Source organism: Hippopotamus amphibius, chromosome 9 (assembly GCF_030028045.1).
Source record: "Hippopotamus amphibius kiboko isolate mHipAmp2 chromosome 9, mHipAmp2.hap2, whole genome shotgun sequence".
Classification (NCBI taxonomy): domain Eukaryota; kingdom Metazoa; phylum Chordata; class Mammalia; order Artiodactyla; family Hippopotamidae; genus Hippopotamus; species Hippopotamus amphibius.
The window spans coordinates 40032616-40050470 of NC_080194.1; the positions used below are offsets into that span (position 1 = coordinate 40032616).

At 35.9% G+C, this 17855-nt stretch overlaps 1 protein-coding gene and 1 pseudogene across 1 annotated transcript; one reads left to right on the plus strand and one right to left on the minus strand.

Moving 5' to 3' along the window:
• The first annotated feature begins 734 nt into the window (after positions 1–734).
• Positions 735–9269, plus strand: LOC130860837 (olfactory receptor 52P1-like; annotated as a pseudogene).
• Positions 9270–14139: 4870 nt separating this feature from the next.
• On the minus strand, positions 14140–15075 carry LOC130829405 (olfactory receptor 51G2-like). The gene has a single exon (XM_057695914.1). It carries the CDS (start codon positions 15073–15075, stop codon positions 14140–14142), a length of 936 nt encoding a protein of 311 aa, XP_057551897.1.
• Between the last annotated feature and the right edge of the window lie 2780 nt (positions 15076–17855).

Consider the following 17855-nt stretch of genomic DNA (forward strand, 5'->3'; position numbering starts at 1 on the left):
ACTGATCTCTGATTAAAAAGAAAGCCATTGTCATTACTTACAAGATCCTACTTCTTTCTATATGGAAAAAGGGAGGTGGACGTACATGTGTGATTTTTCCCCCACTTGCCTTCCCCTCCATCTCTGTGCGCTCATGCTGAAATCCCCTAGATTGCCCCTTACAGTTTACTAGTTCTGACCTCACTACTACTCCTGTTTTTAAACTACATTCTTTCCTTCCTTCTGTTTCTATAATAGTCCAAGTTTCTTTCTCACCACTCTATTCAAATACTCTCTTCCACTTCTCTCAAATACCCAAACACATCTCATCTCACATTACTGCATCACCTTATACATTTTTTTCCTACAAAATTCACTATTTTTTCACTTCACTCTAATTTCCTGTCTTCAATTACTCAAAGCCTTCTTTGATCCACAGTTCTACCCTCCTTTCCACTGACAACTGTTCTCCCTCCCAGCTTTGTCCTCCTCTGCCGTAACAGACTTACTCCTGTCTGTAGCCTACTTTTGTTTCTCCATCACTTAAATAATTTTCACTGCTTTGCTTTCCTGCTCACAAAGTAGAGATAATGTTTTCTAAGGGCTATAGAAGGTTACCAGTTTGTACATCTGTGATATAAGAAGCTCTTCACTTTTCCTGGTTATATAGGGTCCCTGGAAGCCTGAGAGAATCATAGCCACTAATGGTGCATAGAGTAGGGACCTGTGGGCCTAAGGGATGGATGTTGTTCAGGATGAGACAGCAGGGATTTCCACAGGAACAGAGAATGCCAAAGGGAGGCACAAGTGGACAAATCCAAGGAAACCCTGACTCTACCTCTGATGGCTGGCTCAGTTTAGGTACACAACAGGAAGTGAGAGGGTTCTAACTGAAAAGAATCCTTCATGGAATAAAAGAACTATGAATACTAAGAGTATACAATAAAATGAAGGGACTGTAGAACTAAAATATACAGTAGAGCTGGGCAGGTCCTAGAGATTACCCAGACTATGGGATGGGATCCCATAGGGATCTTCCCTAGATTTTAGGGTGAACCAGAAATAGATATGTCCTCAGAGGGACTAACATAGTTGCAAATAACCTCATATTCCAACTTTATTAAAGACATATGAGATTCTTAGTGCCTATAGCCATCTGCCAGAAGTCTATATAAATCCTATAAATGGGGATAATATTATATAATATTATCCTGGCTTAAATTATTTCTAGTTTATTTTTACACAAAATATTTGGCCTTAGCATAACTAAGCAGAGAAAGAAACAAATAGATGTGACATAAAACTAAGATTAAAAAAATTACTAGTTTCAAAAAAATGTAGTTTGTATTGTTCTTGACACTCTAAAAGACAAATTTAGAATTGGAATTTGTTTTATGTTTACTTATCACTTTAATTCAATAACTATACCCCTTCCTATATAATATTTTTTAACTTCATTCTATGGGCCGACTATTGATAAGTCTGAATACTCATGCCAACTTGAATAACCAGTTCAAAAGAATGTGAAGTTTGGAAATTCTTAGGCAAGTTGTGGGAAATATTGATAGTGTGCTCGATACTGGTGAGATAACCATTCATATACCAATAAAAAAAATGACTTTTTTGTTATTGGGACCTACCCCAGGACTTCAAGAAAAAAATAAAATTCTAAAAATAGCTCCAAAACATTCCATTGGAATATAGTCAACAACTACGTAATATCTTTGCATGGTGACGGATCATAACTAGAATTTCATGGTGATCATTTTAAAACGTGTAGAAATATCTAATCACTGTGTTGTGTAGCAGGAACTAACACAGTGTTGTGGCTCAATTATACTTCAAAACCAAATAAACAGGGAATTCCCTGGTGGTCCAGTGGTTAGGACTAGCACTTTCACTCCAAGGGGCCTGGGTTCAATCCCTGCTTGGGGAACTAATATCCTGCAAGCCCTGCGGTTTGGCATACCTCCCCCTCCCCCAAAAAAGAAAAGAAGTAAAAAGAAAAAACAAACTCACTTACAGAAAAACATTGGATTTGTGGTTATCAGAGGCTGGGGTGGGGGGAGGGGGTATTGGACGAAGGCAGTTAAAAGGTACACACTTCTGAGTATGAGAAAAATAAGTACTAGTGATGTACAACATGATAAATATAATTAACACTGAATCATGTTATCTAACGTTGTTAAGAGAGTAAATCCTAAGAGGTTTCATCCCAAGGAAAAAACATTTTTTTTCTATTTCTTTAATTTTGTATCTATATAAGATGATGGATGTTCACTAAACTTCTTGAGATAATCATTTCATGATGTATGTAAGTCAAATAATTTTGCTGTACACCTTGATCTTGTACAGTGCTGTATGTCAACTGTATCTCAGTAAAACTGGAAGAAAAAAATCCTTGCGATCCACAGATGAGGGAACAATGCCATCTTGTGCTTGTTAGCAAGATGGAACCCTTAAAATTTTGCAGTTACCAAATAAAACAGTACCCCTTTATCACAATGTAAACTAATGGATTTTGTTCTGCTCCCGTTCTAAGTGAGGTATTCATGCAAGTTATTACTCTTCTCTAACTCAGGTGACACATATGACACTTTAAAAATGCTGTTCTGTTTGAGTTTATTAAACAAAATGTCCCTTTGTCTAAAATCTCTTTTAGGATAGCATCTTTTCATTTTCTTCTATCATTTTTATACATTCATATATGATACTTGATAACATCACAGTGTATAACATCCCTGTTATTATCATTCTTGTATTAATCATTATACTAGTACTTATCATACCCATCCTGCTTCCTTATTTATTTAGCACTGGGTCTTATTTTTTGATGGCTACTACTTGGATAGCTTCTACTTTGCAAATTTCCCAATGAAGCAATTTTATTCCATCAATAATGGCAATATTGATTATCCATTTCCTATGCCTTCTCCTCTACATTTTAAAACCGCTTTATTGAGCTATAACGTATATATAACAAAGTACACCCACTTAAGAGTACATTTTGATAATTTTTACTGCATCTAAAGACTTGTTCAACTCTTACCACACTAATTTTAGGACTGTTCCATCACTCCCAAAATGAACCTTATGTCCATTAGCAGTGACTCTCCATTCTCATCCCCAAGCCTAGGAAACCACTAATGTACTTTCTGACTCTATATTTGCCTTTCTGGATAATTCATATAAATAAAAGCATGTAATAGCTAGTCTTTTGTCTCTAGCTTCTCTTACCTGGTGTAATGTTTTTCAGGTTCATCCATGTTATAGTATGTTAATAGTTTATTCTTTTTTATCAACAAACAATATTTAATTTTTTGGGTAGACCTCATCTTATTTACACATTCACCAGTCGATGGACAATTGGGTCACTTCCCCTTTGGGGTTATTATGACTAATACTCCTAGTAAAATTAATACACAAGTCTACATGAACATATATTTTACTTTTTATTGGTTAGATACCTAGTGGTGGTATACCTAATGTTTTGAAAAACTGTCAACAGTCTCCAAATTGGCTTCACTTTTTTACATTCATAGCGGTAGTGAATATTTGTTTTCTCCACATATTTACCAATACTTTTCTGTCTTCATGATTATAGGCATTCTAATGGATGTGAAATAGCATCTTACTGTGATTTTTATTTGTATTTTACTAATGACTTAAGATGTTGAGCTTCTCTATTTGATCACTTGTTAAATTGTATTCTGTGGGAACTATGATGGATGAATTTCTAAAGCCATTTAATTGTAATAATTATAAAGATTTGTGTGAAATTTAACAATGCTTTAGGAAATTTTTTAAATGTATTAAATTTATAAATTACGCTTTTTTTTTTCTTAGTGCAGCACCAGAAATTCTGATAAAGGATGGATATGGTTTAAAGTTCTGTGTTTCACCTACAAAAGGGCAGAAAAGCTCATGATGGTGACTCTTTTGTTCTTGGCAGGGAAATTGTGTATGTATAGAATACCTACTGCATTCCTACCACTTGCCTATGTATTGGATATAGAGCTGTGCGGAAAAATTCCTTCAGCGAGAACTTTTATGTCTTTGGAAATAGAAAGTAGAGAAATAAATGAATAAATACAAAATATCAAGTACCGATGAGTTACATGTAAAGGTCAATTCTATAAAGGATATAAATTGTGACAGTTAACCTTTACATAGGCTAGTCAGGGAGGGTCTCTCAGATATAGGATGGAGCAGACCACCACGTGTCATGATACCTGCCATATGAAAGGCATTTTTAAAGTTGGCAAAAGAAATAAAAGAAATGAAGTGAAGGAGGAAGGGAGGAAGAAAAGTAAATAGAGTCTATAGATGAAAACGCAGCCCAACAGACACATTGGAAGCAGCCTTATGAGCTTCTGAGTAGAGAACGCAGCTAAGAGCACCTGGAATCCTGAGAGGCAGGGCTCCGGATGAACCTGTTATCCAGGATCATCTCAGAAACAAGTACCTCTGTGCTGGTTTGTGGACAAGGCCACACTGTACATAGATCCCAGGGTCAAGTCTCAGATATTTGGGAGCTGTGCAGATATCTGGGAGAGGATGAGACCAACCAACTGTCCAGCCATTAACGGAAATAGTAGAAATAATGCAGCCTTCTGCTGTGCTCATCTACTGGCCTAGCTTATTATGTTACCTAGCTCCACGGATTAAGACCATGGCTTAAAAACATAGCTTGCTAGCATATCAAAGAAAATAAGGGGGAAAAAAGGTTATGTTAACTAATTACTATGCATCTGCATACTTTGCTAAGCGCTTCACATTTGTCATCTTGTGAATATGGACCCAAAGTGGGTATGGTTTATTACACCTAATTTACAGAAGATGAAATTAAGTCTTAGAGGACTATCACTTCTTAGGCATAGAGTCTGATTATAGCACTTGTCTCTTCCATTCCAAAACATATTCTCTTCATAGACCACCATGCTGAAACAGGCTGAAACTAATAATGGAATTTTCATTAAAGTACAATAAGTTGAAGTCAGTTCCCAAACAAGATAGGTGCAATCTGTCCTTTTCCCACCTTGTCTACCTACAAATGAAATTTCTCACACAATATTTTTAAAAGACATGGAAATGAGATGTTTTTCTCTAGGTGAATGGATAAACTGTGGTACATCAATACAATAGAATGTTATTCAGGATTAAAAATAAGCAAGCTATCGAGCCACAAAAAGGTATGGGAGAAACTTAAGTGCATACTGCTGAGTAAAAGAAGCCAATATGAAAGGATTACAAGACTGTATAATTCCAACCAACTACATAACATTATGGGGGGAAAAAGCTATAGAGACAGAAAAAGAACAGTGGTTGGTCAGAGGGGTTAGAGGGAAGGAGGAATAAATAGTTGGGACACAGGAGACCTGCAGGGCAGTGAAACTATTGTGTATGATGCTGCAGTGGTAGATGCATGCCATTACACATTTGTCAAAACTCATATCAGTAGAATGTACAGCATAATGAGTGAAGCCTAATGTAAATTATTGACTGTTGTTAATGAAGTGTCAATATTGGCCCATCAGTTGTAACAAATGTATCATTAATGCAAGGTGTTACTATTAAGACAAAATTGGGTGAGTGGGGCTGCAGGATATATGTAAACTCAGTAGCTTGTCACTTTTTTTTTTTTTTGTAAACCTAAAACTGCTCTCTAAGGTAATTTATGTTAATTTTTATTTTATTTATTTATATTGTTTTATTTATTTTATTTTTTATTGGGGTATAGTTGTTTTACAATGTTGTGTTAGTTTCTAATGTACAGGGAATTGGAGTTCCCTGTGCTATATAGCAGGTTCTTATTAGTCACCTATTTTATACATATTAGTATATATATGTCACTCTCAATCTCCCAATTTGTCCCACTCCCCCATGTTATTTTTTTTTTTAAAATTCATTGGAAAAGTGGGAATTCCTCAAATATTCTGTCAACTTTTCCCTGAGTGAAACTTTAACATATCCCCAATAAACGACAGATGTATTGACATATATTAAAATAGCCTTAAACAGTTTGGCTTTGTCCTAAAAGATACTCATGTTGCAGAGAAGCCATACAATAGGAAACTTCCTTATGTTCTATAGTATTCTCTCAGGCTTGCATACTGAGTTGGCAAAAAGTTGAGTTGTTGCTCAGAAGTTGCTCTGGGATGGAAAATTTTCAAATGCAATTTAAAACTGGAAAAATCTAATTTCACAAGTATGAAAGGTAAATTTGGTCAGCTAATGCAAATATTGACTGCAGGTCTCAGGTGTAAAACACTCACTCAGCATGTAAAATACTCAGAAGACTTCTCAGCCCAAAGATTATTCCCTAGGCTGTTTTTATGGACATTTATATGCAGTGCAGATGAATCTATAAATATAAATCTTTCTGCATCCTTACGTGCTAGACATAACTTTTTGCCTATGACCTGGGAATATCACTGTGGGAGATACAAAGAGGAAATTCAAGCTTTACCTTTTTATGTCCCATTGCTTTAAAAAACAAAACAAAACAAAACATGCATCTAAAAGGTATAGTAGAATAGTTTAGTGGTTAAAACTGTGGATTCTGCCATTAGGCTGTCTGGATTTCAAAGCAGGCTTTACATTCTTACATTAGTGATGTGACCTTGAGAAAGTCCTTCAATGCCTAAGTTCCCTTCTGTGTAAAATTGGGATACTAACTATAGCTACTGTGTATGGTAGCTGTGACTGGATAATCCATGTAAAGTGGTTAGAACAGTTTTAGGAAAATGTTTAGCCCACTGTAAGGACTGATAAATACTTGCAATTATTATTTTTATCATTACTGTTGTGTTGGCCATTCCTATGCTGATATCTGATATGTCTTCCATGCAAACATGTTGATATTTTCTGTGTGTTTGTTATCTAGCAAAGCCAGGCACTACTAGGAGACATCCAGATAAATGAACCAAAGCTATAGTCTAGTGAACTTAATAAAACTGTGGTTATATCTCCATATTTTTAATGAAATAACCATTAAAAAAAAACTCTCTTGGAGTTTTCATTAAAAGCCACTTAACCTATTCTGTGTGTTTGTGTCTTCAGAAATTTTGTCTTTTCTTCCTCACCTGAATTTCATAAAGGAGGGGGGAGGGAGAGAGAGAGAGAATAAATTTGTGTTGATAATTTGGAAATATGCCCTACTTCCTTGATGAGGGCTGGGATAATGTGAAAAGGATTCACTTAACTCAAGGGAGGATTGCTAGGTATCTTGAAATGCAGGGTAGCTTTCCATCTGCCAGATGGTGTGACAGCCTCACAGGAAAAGTGAAGCCTCTGCAGATTCCAGACTTTTGCGGTTCTTTTTAGATGAAATAACATTTATTATCCATAACTTTGAAACAGCCTAAGAGTTGCACTCAAAAAGTGTTGATTTACATATACGAGGCCTTTACCAAAATTACTGTTTTTGACTACAAACTTGATGAATTTATGTTTTATAGGCCTGAAAAATGGATACTTTTAAATTTGAGGGATTTTTTTAAGAAAACCTATTTTATTATATAATTTTTGATATATTAAGAGTAAGAACTGCTGCTATTAAAGAACAGTTGATAAAATTTGATCTTATTCTTTTATTGGTGAATTTGAAAACTTCAATCCCTCTACTCAGTAGGAATTTCTTTCAATAAGTATTGAATAATATTGGATCTTGAGTTTTTTTCAGTGATTTTCTTGTTCTCAGTTAGAACACTCTGTACTCTGAATTTCATTTGTGTTCCTTGACTCCATTCATGATGCTTGAGAGCTAGTCTTAAGATGGTAAGGATAATACCACAATTTTGCACAGCAGTTTAAATGTCGTGTTAATTTGACCATTATCTTTAAGGCTTCAGATGAGGGGCAGATGAGTAAAACTTTTTTTTTTTTTTATTGTAGAAAAACTTAGGCCAAGGAAAGTATCTCACCCCCTCAGGATGGCAAACAAGAATTCAAATCTCATGCTGCCTCCAGTTCTGTATCAGTCTACCATCCAACTCATCTCCTCCCATTCAATATGTTCACTGAAGAATGCAATATTAATTCTCTCCAATCTTCCAATCATAGTTACCAAGGCCAAGGAGAGAGAAAAATTACTATTTTTTGTATTTAAGAATTTATTATCAAATTAGAGGGAAACACTATATACATGGAACAGTTAAAATTTCAAAAGACATATGTATAAGTTATTTAGTAACTTTTCTTAGACCACTTTATTTTCCTACTTTATTAGGTAACTTTATCAGGCCAAAATTTATAGTTAAGACTTGACTAAGCTGAAGGAATAAATGCTCTTTTTCTAATGTTAGCTACACTGGGTCTTTTCCCGCTGTTTTTCATGTCGTAGACTTTGGCCACTTCTCTATAACACCATCCAACTATACATCAACTCCCCTCACTGCCTTTTTGCTGACTGGTGTCCCAGGATTAGAAGACTTCTATATCTGGTTCTCCAAACCTTTCAGCTTCATGTACCTTTTGACTGTGATAGGCAATAGCCTGGTTATGGCTGTGGTGGCCTGGGACAGAGGCTCCATGAACCCATGTATCTCTTCCTGGCCATGCTGGTCCTCAACGATGTCCTCCTTTGTACTGTCACGGTGCCCAAAATGCTTCTCATCTTCTGGCAGGGCCCTTCCCCATCCACGTTTCCTGCAGATGTTTTTTGTTCATGCTGTGTTTCTCTCTGAATCTGCTGTTCTGCTGGCCATGGCTTTTGACCGCTATGTGGCTATCTGTGTACCACTCCATTATGCAACCCTCCTTACAGGCTCTCTCATTAGCAAGCTGGGCCTGGCTCTGGTGGCTCCAAGTGTGCCTGTGGTCACCCCTGGGGTCCCGCTTATTTTCCGACTGCACCTCCGACAGAGCAACATCATCCGCCACACCTACTGTGAGGACATGGGCATTGCCACGTTGGCCTGCAACAGCGTTGCCCCTAATAGCATTTATGGGCTCACTGCTGCTCTGCTCACCACAGGGTTGGACTTTGTCCTCATCTCCCTGTCCTATTGGTTAATCTTGAGAACAGTCTTCCGACTACCTTCTGGGGAGGCCGGACAAAGGCCTTTGGAACCTGTGGAGCTCATGTATGTGTCATCTTGATATTCTATACTCTGGCCTTCTTTTCCTTCTTTACCCATTGCTTTGGAAACCATGTACCCAGGCATGTCCTTATCCTTCTGGCAAACCTCTACTTACTGGTGTTGCCTACCATGAACCCCATTGTTTATGGGGTAAAGACAAAAGAGATAAGGATGCGAGTGCTGGGAGTTTGTAGCCAACCAAAATGATCCAAGAGTAATGGAGCAACAAGGAACAGGGGAGTCCAGGATGGAGAGACAGCTTAAATACCAAGTTTGAATCAATCTGGACAGATATATCCCTAGAACATCTAACCACTGCACAGAGCTTTAAAAATTGTATTTCTACATGCTATCTTCCTGATAGGTGGTAAATAGGAATCTAATAAGAACCACCAAAAGTTGTTTCAACATATCAACGTAATATACCACTTTAACAGCATAGGGCATTTAAATATCCTTTTGGTAATAAACAATGCCTCTTCTATGTCAATTTGCTATAGACAGGACAAAATATAAACTCCATAGGGTCAGGTGTTACTTCTGATTCCAGCCTCACCATAACATCCATAGGACCCAGAATATACAAATAATAAATATTTGTTTAATGAATAAATACCTTAATCAAAAATAAATACTAATGATTTTACATAAGAAATTCCCTGACATGTCTTTATGTTTTATATAGGACCTGCAACTAAAATATTTATTTTCTTTCTCTATTTCTTTTTATCTCAAAAACCTTTCTCTTAGCTTCCAGATATCTGTTTCTTATTTCTGTTAATATTTTAGTGTATTAAAAATTCTTCTGTTTACAAACAATAGAATTTTACTTTGGTTAAATTAAGTTAAAAAAGTGGGATATGTCATGGAAATATTCTGCAAACGTCATGACAGCCAAGGATAATTTGAATATTATGACTCAGGTAGGACAAAAGCCAGGCTGCTACAGGACCTCAACAGCAGAAGAGCATGAACTTCTTTATGAGATTTGGTGTCACTATCTGGTCTCAGCTACAATGATTGTGGGACAAAGAGTATAATTGCCTTATGCTGGGTCAGATTGCTAACATGGATCAATCTGTTATATCCCTTATTTTGATTTAATGGGGATGAAATTGTGTCAGGGTAATTCTGAAGAAAAGGAAATCATGGTAAATGGTCAGGATTATGTTCACTGGATTCAATGGGCATGTTTATATCAGCACATACAATTTTCCTAATTTAGCTCTTCCCATTCCAAATGTTATTGCTAATTGCATCCCATAGTACCTAGGGCAACCTTTATCATCTATAAACTTACCTGCCATAATTCCTGCAATGTAATTCCTTAGCTCCACAATAAAATATTTACCTCTGGATTTATAAAAGAGCTAAAATATTCTCCTGCCTTCAGACAATAAAAAAGTGTATCATGAACATAATAGAAACATTTAAATGGTCAAGTGGCTGAATTAAATTAATTGTCTTGAAAATATTTGTACTTTTCTTATTCTCTTTATAAATGCATATGGCTGTTTCTAGATTTTCTGTGTAATCAGGTGGTTATCCATGCTGCATTTTTTTTTTTAAGGAAACTATGTCTTTATGGTTTAAGTTATTCAATCGAATGACTGAATGACTAAGTGTGCTAATGAAGTATTTTGGAGCAATACTTGTATAGAAGAAAGTGCTAAACACTTAAATGGTAAAAGGAATAGTGATCTTCTCTTTGATTTTTTGCTTGCTATCGTGTTTTGCCAAAAAGTTTCTGCAGCATAAAGATGATCAATGCATAATCCAAAGGATAACATTTGACATTATGAAAATAATTGCAGTGCATTTCTGCCTAATGATAGGGAACTGGAAAACAAAAATGAATTATCATTTGGGCTTCTGGATACTTTACAGATTCTTCATATAGGCAGAGAATGCTTTTAGAAGGCAAATATACACTTATGACTTTATCAAACAAGATAATATGAGTAAGCGTGTCTCAACTTATAAGTCTATATACAATTGGGATAGATGCTAAAAGCATATTATTGTAATTCTGGGCAAGAACAAGAGGGCTTTTGTTTTAGAGCACCAGCTACTAACTGGAGGGCTGAGACTGGACAAGATAATGCTTCTGTTCTCAGTTCATGAAACAACCTTGCCATCCATTCATTCGTTCATTTGTTCATTCATTCATATAGTCAGTAACTCATCTCTTCGATCCAGCAATCCTACTGCTGGGCATATATCTGGAGGAAAACATGGTTTGAAAGGATACATGTACCCCAGTGTTCACTGCAGCACTATTTACAATAGCCAAGACATGGAAGCAAGCTAAATGTCCATCAACAGATGAATGGATAAAGAATATGTGGAACACATGGAAGATGTGGAGTATATACATGGAATATTATTCAGCCACTAAAAAGAATGAAATAATGCCATTTGCAGCAACATGGATGGACCTGGAGCTTATCATACTAAGTGAAGTAAGTCAGACAAAGAAAGACCAGTATCATATGATATCACTTATATGCGGTATTGGAAAAAAAAAAAAGGATACAAATGAACTTATTTACAAAACAGAAACAGAATCACAGACTTAGAGAAGGAACTCATGGTTACTGGGGGAAAGAGTGGGGGAGAAGTGTAGATTGGGAGTTTGGGACTGACATATACACACTGCTATTTTTAAAATAGATGCCTGTATAGCACAGGAACTGTGCTCAATATTCTGTAATAACTGAAATGGAATAAGTATTTGAAAAATAATAGATCGATATATATGCATAACTGAATCACTTTGCTGTACACCCGAAACTAACACAACATTGTTAATCAACTATACTGCAATATAAAATAAAAATTAAAATAAATAAAATAACATCTCTACACCAACTAAGTATTACTGGGAAGAATTTATCTTAATTTTAAGAATAGGTGTTTTTTAAATGTTTTTGGTAAAATATAGTTTATGAATATAAAGTAATTAATAATACATAGCTAGAATGGAGGATGATAATTTGTAAACTCAAAAGTTGGGTTGTCTATGTAGACATCCATTTAAAATAATTTTACTGGCATGTGAAATGCAAAATTTAAGATGCAATAGTTTGAATATATTTCTGTTAGCAAAAAAAATTAAAACTTTTCATTTTTTTGGAGCACAGCATTAGGAAAGGTGTGATCAGCATCCATATGCTAAAAATAAGTTTTGTACTGGAAGCTCTTGTATTAAAGGCAATTATAAATAGTTAAATGTTGCTTATATAATGTATATCTGATGCTAATATCACAGATTTTTATATAAGTTATTTTTATTTATATATATTAATTTTATACGTATATACTTTATATAAATATATACAAATATTTATTATATATATTAGTTATATATATCATATATTAATATATATTGATTTTATTAATATATAGAAAACAATCTTGCCATCTATTCATTCATAACACAAACTTTTATATATATTAATTATATATATTAATTTTATGTACATTAATTATATATTAATTTTATTTTACTTATTTACTACAAGGAATATTATCTAAGTTTGATGTTCACACATCTTACTTTATTTTTCCTTGATGATCCTTTGGTCAAGGTGAATGTACTGAAGGAGAGGGGTAATTAGAAATAGAATTAAGAAATATGATAAAGAGGGATGGGAACAGACATAACTGAATTAAAGCCAGGGAAAAGATATAAGCTCATTGAAATTCTAGATGTATTCCATATGCCTGACATTTGAAATCCTAATTTTAAGTTAATAAGGTCTGTTTTATATGAAATGTGGGCTCATGACAGGTCAAATCTTTCTCTCCAAGATTTTTTTAAAAAATCCAATCCAAACTAGTCATTCTTTACTCAATGAGTGATTCATTCCTTTATCATTGATGTATTCAGTGATTACTAAGTGACTCCTTTACACTAAACATAGTGTTGATTCTCACAGGTAGCAAAATGCTTGAGACACAATTCCTACAGTAGATAGAATAAGATTTGTGAAAACATATTACTTAAGACCAACATAAATACTGGGTGTTATAAAGCATTCTCAAAGTCTGTTTTCTGCTTCATTTATTTCTCCTCTTTGAACAGGTGTAGACGTGAACTAAGAAATTTCAATTAAATTTACAAGTTTTTTAATACAACTCTACACACAGCCATGTACTAGATAATTTCAGAGTAATATGAAGACAGTTTGTATATTGAAAAGAGTTCTGGATAAAAATTGAGATCTGTATTACCTGTGTCCTGCTACCACAAACTTATAAGCAGCTATACCTCAGTGAGTTAGATTTTTTATGTTTAAATACTATAACCTAAATTATTACTTGATACATTTAATCCAATGGATTTTAATCACTGGCTTCACATGACATTATTTCAGGGATTTCAAAAATTACTGAATTTCAGCTTTCTATAAGGTTAAAATTATTTCTAAAAATTAAGTAAAAGGAAAAAACTGTGAAGGTTACCCCCTTTCTATTCCTGATGAAATTAAATTTCCTCAGAAAGGACAGAACATGTCTGTAAAATTTTAAAAGATGATGCTAATGCACCATGAAGATCAATAACTTCTTTTTTGAAAACTAATATGCTCTTATATCAAGGCAAGATTTTTTTCCATCTTTAGGAAAGGTAGCAAAAGCAGATTCACAAACACACCTATGTAACAAGAAAGGTAATATCATATTCGCTGATATAGTATGTTATGAAGCAAAGAAATATGGGTATAGAATACTCAAGGAAAACTTCATGGACAAGTGACCTTGAATCAGGGTTGGGATTAGAAATGAGAGACAATGGGTGGAAATAATTTCCAACACACTCCACACCAACATTTTCATACTTGGAGGGGATTTATGAAACACACATTAATACAGTCTGTACGGTCCCAGTGGACAACAACTTTGCTCTTTACAACCTTTCCACAATGCACTGTCAGCTCTATTTCTGCTCTTTAGTCTTTTGTTGGAGATTCTGCTACCAACATAGAGAGCAGATAAATCACTATATATTTACATCATGAAGATTGATGTCAACATTTTCTTGAGATCATGCCTACATCACAGTAGAACTGATTTTTCAGGGGAAAAGGAGGCGGAGAACTCCTTGGCGGATCTGCTTGGTCTTCACACTATAGATGATTGGGTTGAGCACAGGTGGAACTAGCAAGTAGATATGAGCCATGAAGATGCGGATGAGGGGGGAAGAGTGTTTGGCAAAACGATGGACAAGAGATAGCCCAATCATAGGCACATATAGAATAAGTACAGCACAGATGTGGGATGCACACGTGTTGAGGGCCTTAAATCTCCCCACCTTGGAAGAAATTCTTACAACTGAGTGAAGGATGAAAACATAAGACACAAAAATGCCCAGAGAGTCCATGCCCCAGAGCACAGTGATCAGAACCAACCCATATATAACATTAAATTCAGTGTCAGCACAGGCCAGGCGGATCATGTCCTGGTGCAGACAGTAAGAATGAGAAAGGATGTGGGAGTGGCAGAAGGGAAAGAAGGCCAGCCGGGCCAGAAGTGGAATCACAGGAAAGGCACTCCTAAGCAGGGCTGCGATTCCAATTTTAGTGATAAGTGTTGGAGTGAGAACGGTAGCGTATCGTAGTGGGTGGCAGATGGCCACATACCGGTCAAGGGCCATGGCCAAGAGCACAGATGATTCAGTGAAGGAGAAAGTATGAATGAAAAACATTTGGACCACACAGGTATGGAACTGGATCTCCCTGGAAATGGACCACAACACCCTGAAGAGTGATATCATTGTGGGCAAGGACATGCCCATGTCAGTGAGGGAAAGCATGGCCAAGAAGTAGTACATGGGCTCATGGAGCCTGGGGTCTGTCCGGACAATATGCAGGATGGTACAGTTACCCATTATTCCAACAAGGTAGAGGAGACAGAATGGGATGGAAATCCAGTGGTGAAATTCCTCATATCCAGGGATACCCGTGAGATAGAATGTGGAGGACAGGGTATTGCTGCAGTTTGCCGTTGCCATAGGAATTACTGTTAAACCACAATCCAGTTTTACAATCACATTCCAGTGGGGGAGCCACTTAGAAGATCAGCATCTGTGTCACAAAAACAAAACAAAACAAACTTCATTCTGTGTTATAATCACTCCTTCATTCATCCCCACATTTTGGTTTGTCTTTCTTCATTTAATTGCTGAGTGTTATCAGTAAGTTATAGCTACAGTGACCTTCCCTTCTGCTTCCCAGATGCAGACCTATCAACATGTTCCAGGAATATGCACAATCTCCTTCTAAAGATACTAACCCAGAGCAGCACACACAAAACCCATTCTAGACTACATTTTTAATTTTGTATTTTTCTTTAGTAACATCCTTGGCCAGAGTTATTGGTCTTAAATTAGCACCTTTTTCTTAAAAATGATGACTCCTGCAGTGATTTATATGAAATGTTTTCTCCAAGCTTGATAGTTTTTTCAGCAATACTAGAATACCACACAAAGCATCTTTACGGAATTCAGGCAAGTATTGGTCAACATGGCTCTTGTTCTTACTAACATATCTCTGACTATATGATTGATGCCACAGGGCTGGTATACACAGACAATCAACTCTAATATCAATTTAGTCTTGGGCTAGTATCCCCAAGAGCTAAATACAGGTTAAGATAGACTTAGAAGAATGTATGAATTTTAAAAATTATCATTATAAAATATGTAATTTTTATATGTCATGTTAAGCAAAGTACAACTGACTCTGACTCTGATTTTAAAAATTCAGAACCTTCTTCCTATTATGTTTAGGAACTGATTAATCATTTAGAACTGGTTCTTTCCACAGAAAATAAATGCAAAAAAGTAGGTATATAGGGGTTGTGGAAAGATAGTGTAGAAACTCACAATTCAAAGCAAAAACAAGAGAAAACCAACAAAAAAATTCAATGCTCAGAAAAAGCCTATTGGCATCTGACCTTAACACTAAATCTCTTCTACTTGGACAAATTTCCCCTACTAGATTTCAATACTTCTGTGGTTAAGGAAAACATCTCTGAAGTTTAAATAAGAAGAGTGAGTCACCTCTCAAAATCCCACTTGCCCAACTTTTTAAAGAAATTTATTTATTTATTTACTGCATTGGGTCTGTTGCTGCACGTGGGCTTTCTCTAGTTGCAGAGAAAAGGGGCTACTCTTCATTGTAGGGTGCAGGTTTCTTATTGGGGCGGCTTCTCTTGTTGCGGAGCACGGGCTCTAGGTGCACGGGCTTTAGTAGTTGTGGCACTCGGGCTCAACAGTTGTGGTTTGCGGGCTCTAGAGAGCAGGCTTAGTAGTTGTGGTGCACAGGCTTAGTTGCTCCATGGCATGTGGGATCTTCCTGGACCAGGGATTGAACCCGTGTCTCCTACATTGGCATGTGGATTCTTAATCACTGAGCCACTGGGGAAGTCCCACCACTTGCCCAACTTTTGACAAGCATCCATGCTCACCACAATACTGCTTTGAGAATTTACAGTCCATGGAACTGATTATCTCCCACTGTAAATTAATAGATTGGCATCTTGCTGTCTTGGAAAGTCTACTTTGGCCTTTTGGGACATTAAGTCCCCTTCCATCTCCTCTAGTTCCACGTAAATAAACACTGACTGCAGAAGATACTTGCCTCAGATATTTAATACTTTCCTAGGAAATGAAAGATCCATAATCAAGTCACCAAATAATTCCAGAAACAAATTCAGTCTTTCTGACTGTTCATATTACGATTAAGTTCCACCCACATATTGTATGAACTAATACTTCTTATGACCCTGCTGTTTACCTCTCCAAATTCCAGTCTATCTACACCTTCCTGTCTACACTTGCATTAATTATTATCTTCAATGCCCAGATTTTCCAATATTATCCCTTCTTTTTTGTTGATTCTTTTCCAATTGCTATTCCATAATCTAAACTTAGAAATCTGGTTCTTTTCATCTCACTGCTTAATCAATTCAGACCTTTTTTTTTCTTATTTTTTTATTTTTTCTGATTTTAAAACCACTCCCCTCCTTTGCCAAGAATTAGACATGAAGTTTCACTGAAAACTGGAAGCTACCTGATCTGGAGGTCATTTTTCGTCATCGCATTGATTTTTCACTGAGGTTATAGAGGAGACAGCTATCCACCATCTCCCTTATTTAGAATCTGTTTTTCTGGTTCTGCAGTCACATCCACTCAAGCTATACGCTGGTTCCAATGCTTGCTCACTTTAATTAATTGAACAAATGACTTTTTTTCTCTCTGTACCAAAGTTGCATCTTCTGTAAACTGAAGATAGTAACAATCTGACAGGATGTGCTAATGTAAAGGAGATATTGTATGTAAAATACTTAGTGCAGAGCTTTTTATATGATGATAGTGATGACAGCAATAACAGTAACAACAACGATAACTGTCTGAAGTATAAGGGGGTGGGAGACGGTGGGGGGGACTATGGAGTATCCTCCTATAGAGGAAACACCATGAGTGGTCACTTCACAAGTGACCCAGATGGGCTGAGAAATAGAAAGTAAATTATATCAGTGTCATCTCCTTTTCATCCAGTAAAAATTCAGTATAGCCAGAGAGATGAATTGCTTCTTAATCTTTTTTTTCTACTCAGAAATTCCTCAGACATTACATATATACTTTCCATTTTATTAAATGCCAGTTTTAGAAAAAAAAAAAAAAAACAACAACAAAAACAGAGCCCAAAATAGAATGAGAAGTCTTGCCAAGAGAAAGAAAGAGACCTTTGGGACTTCAGTGAACTAGGAATCTGAGCAGTCACATTA

Bases quoted from the DNA above. Each gene is read 5' to 3' on its own strand.
- LOC130829405 (XM_057695914.1), bottom strand. From the start codon at position 15,075: ATGGCAACGGCAAACTGCAGCAATACCCTGTCCTCCACATTCTATCTC.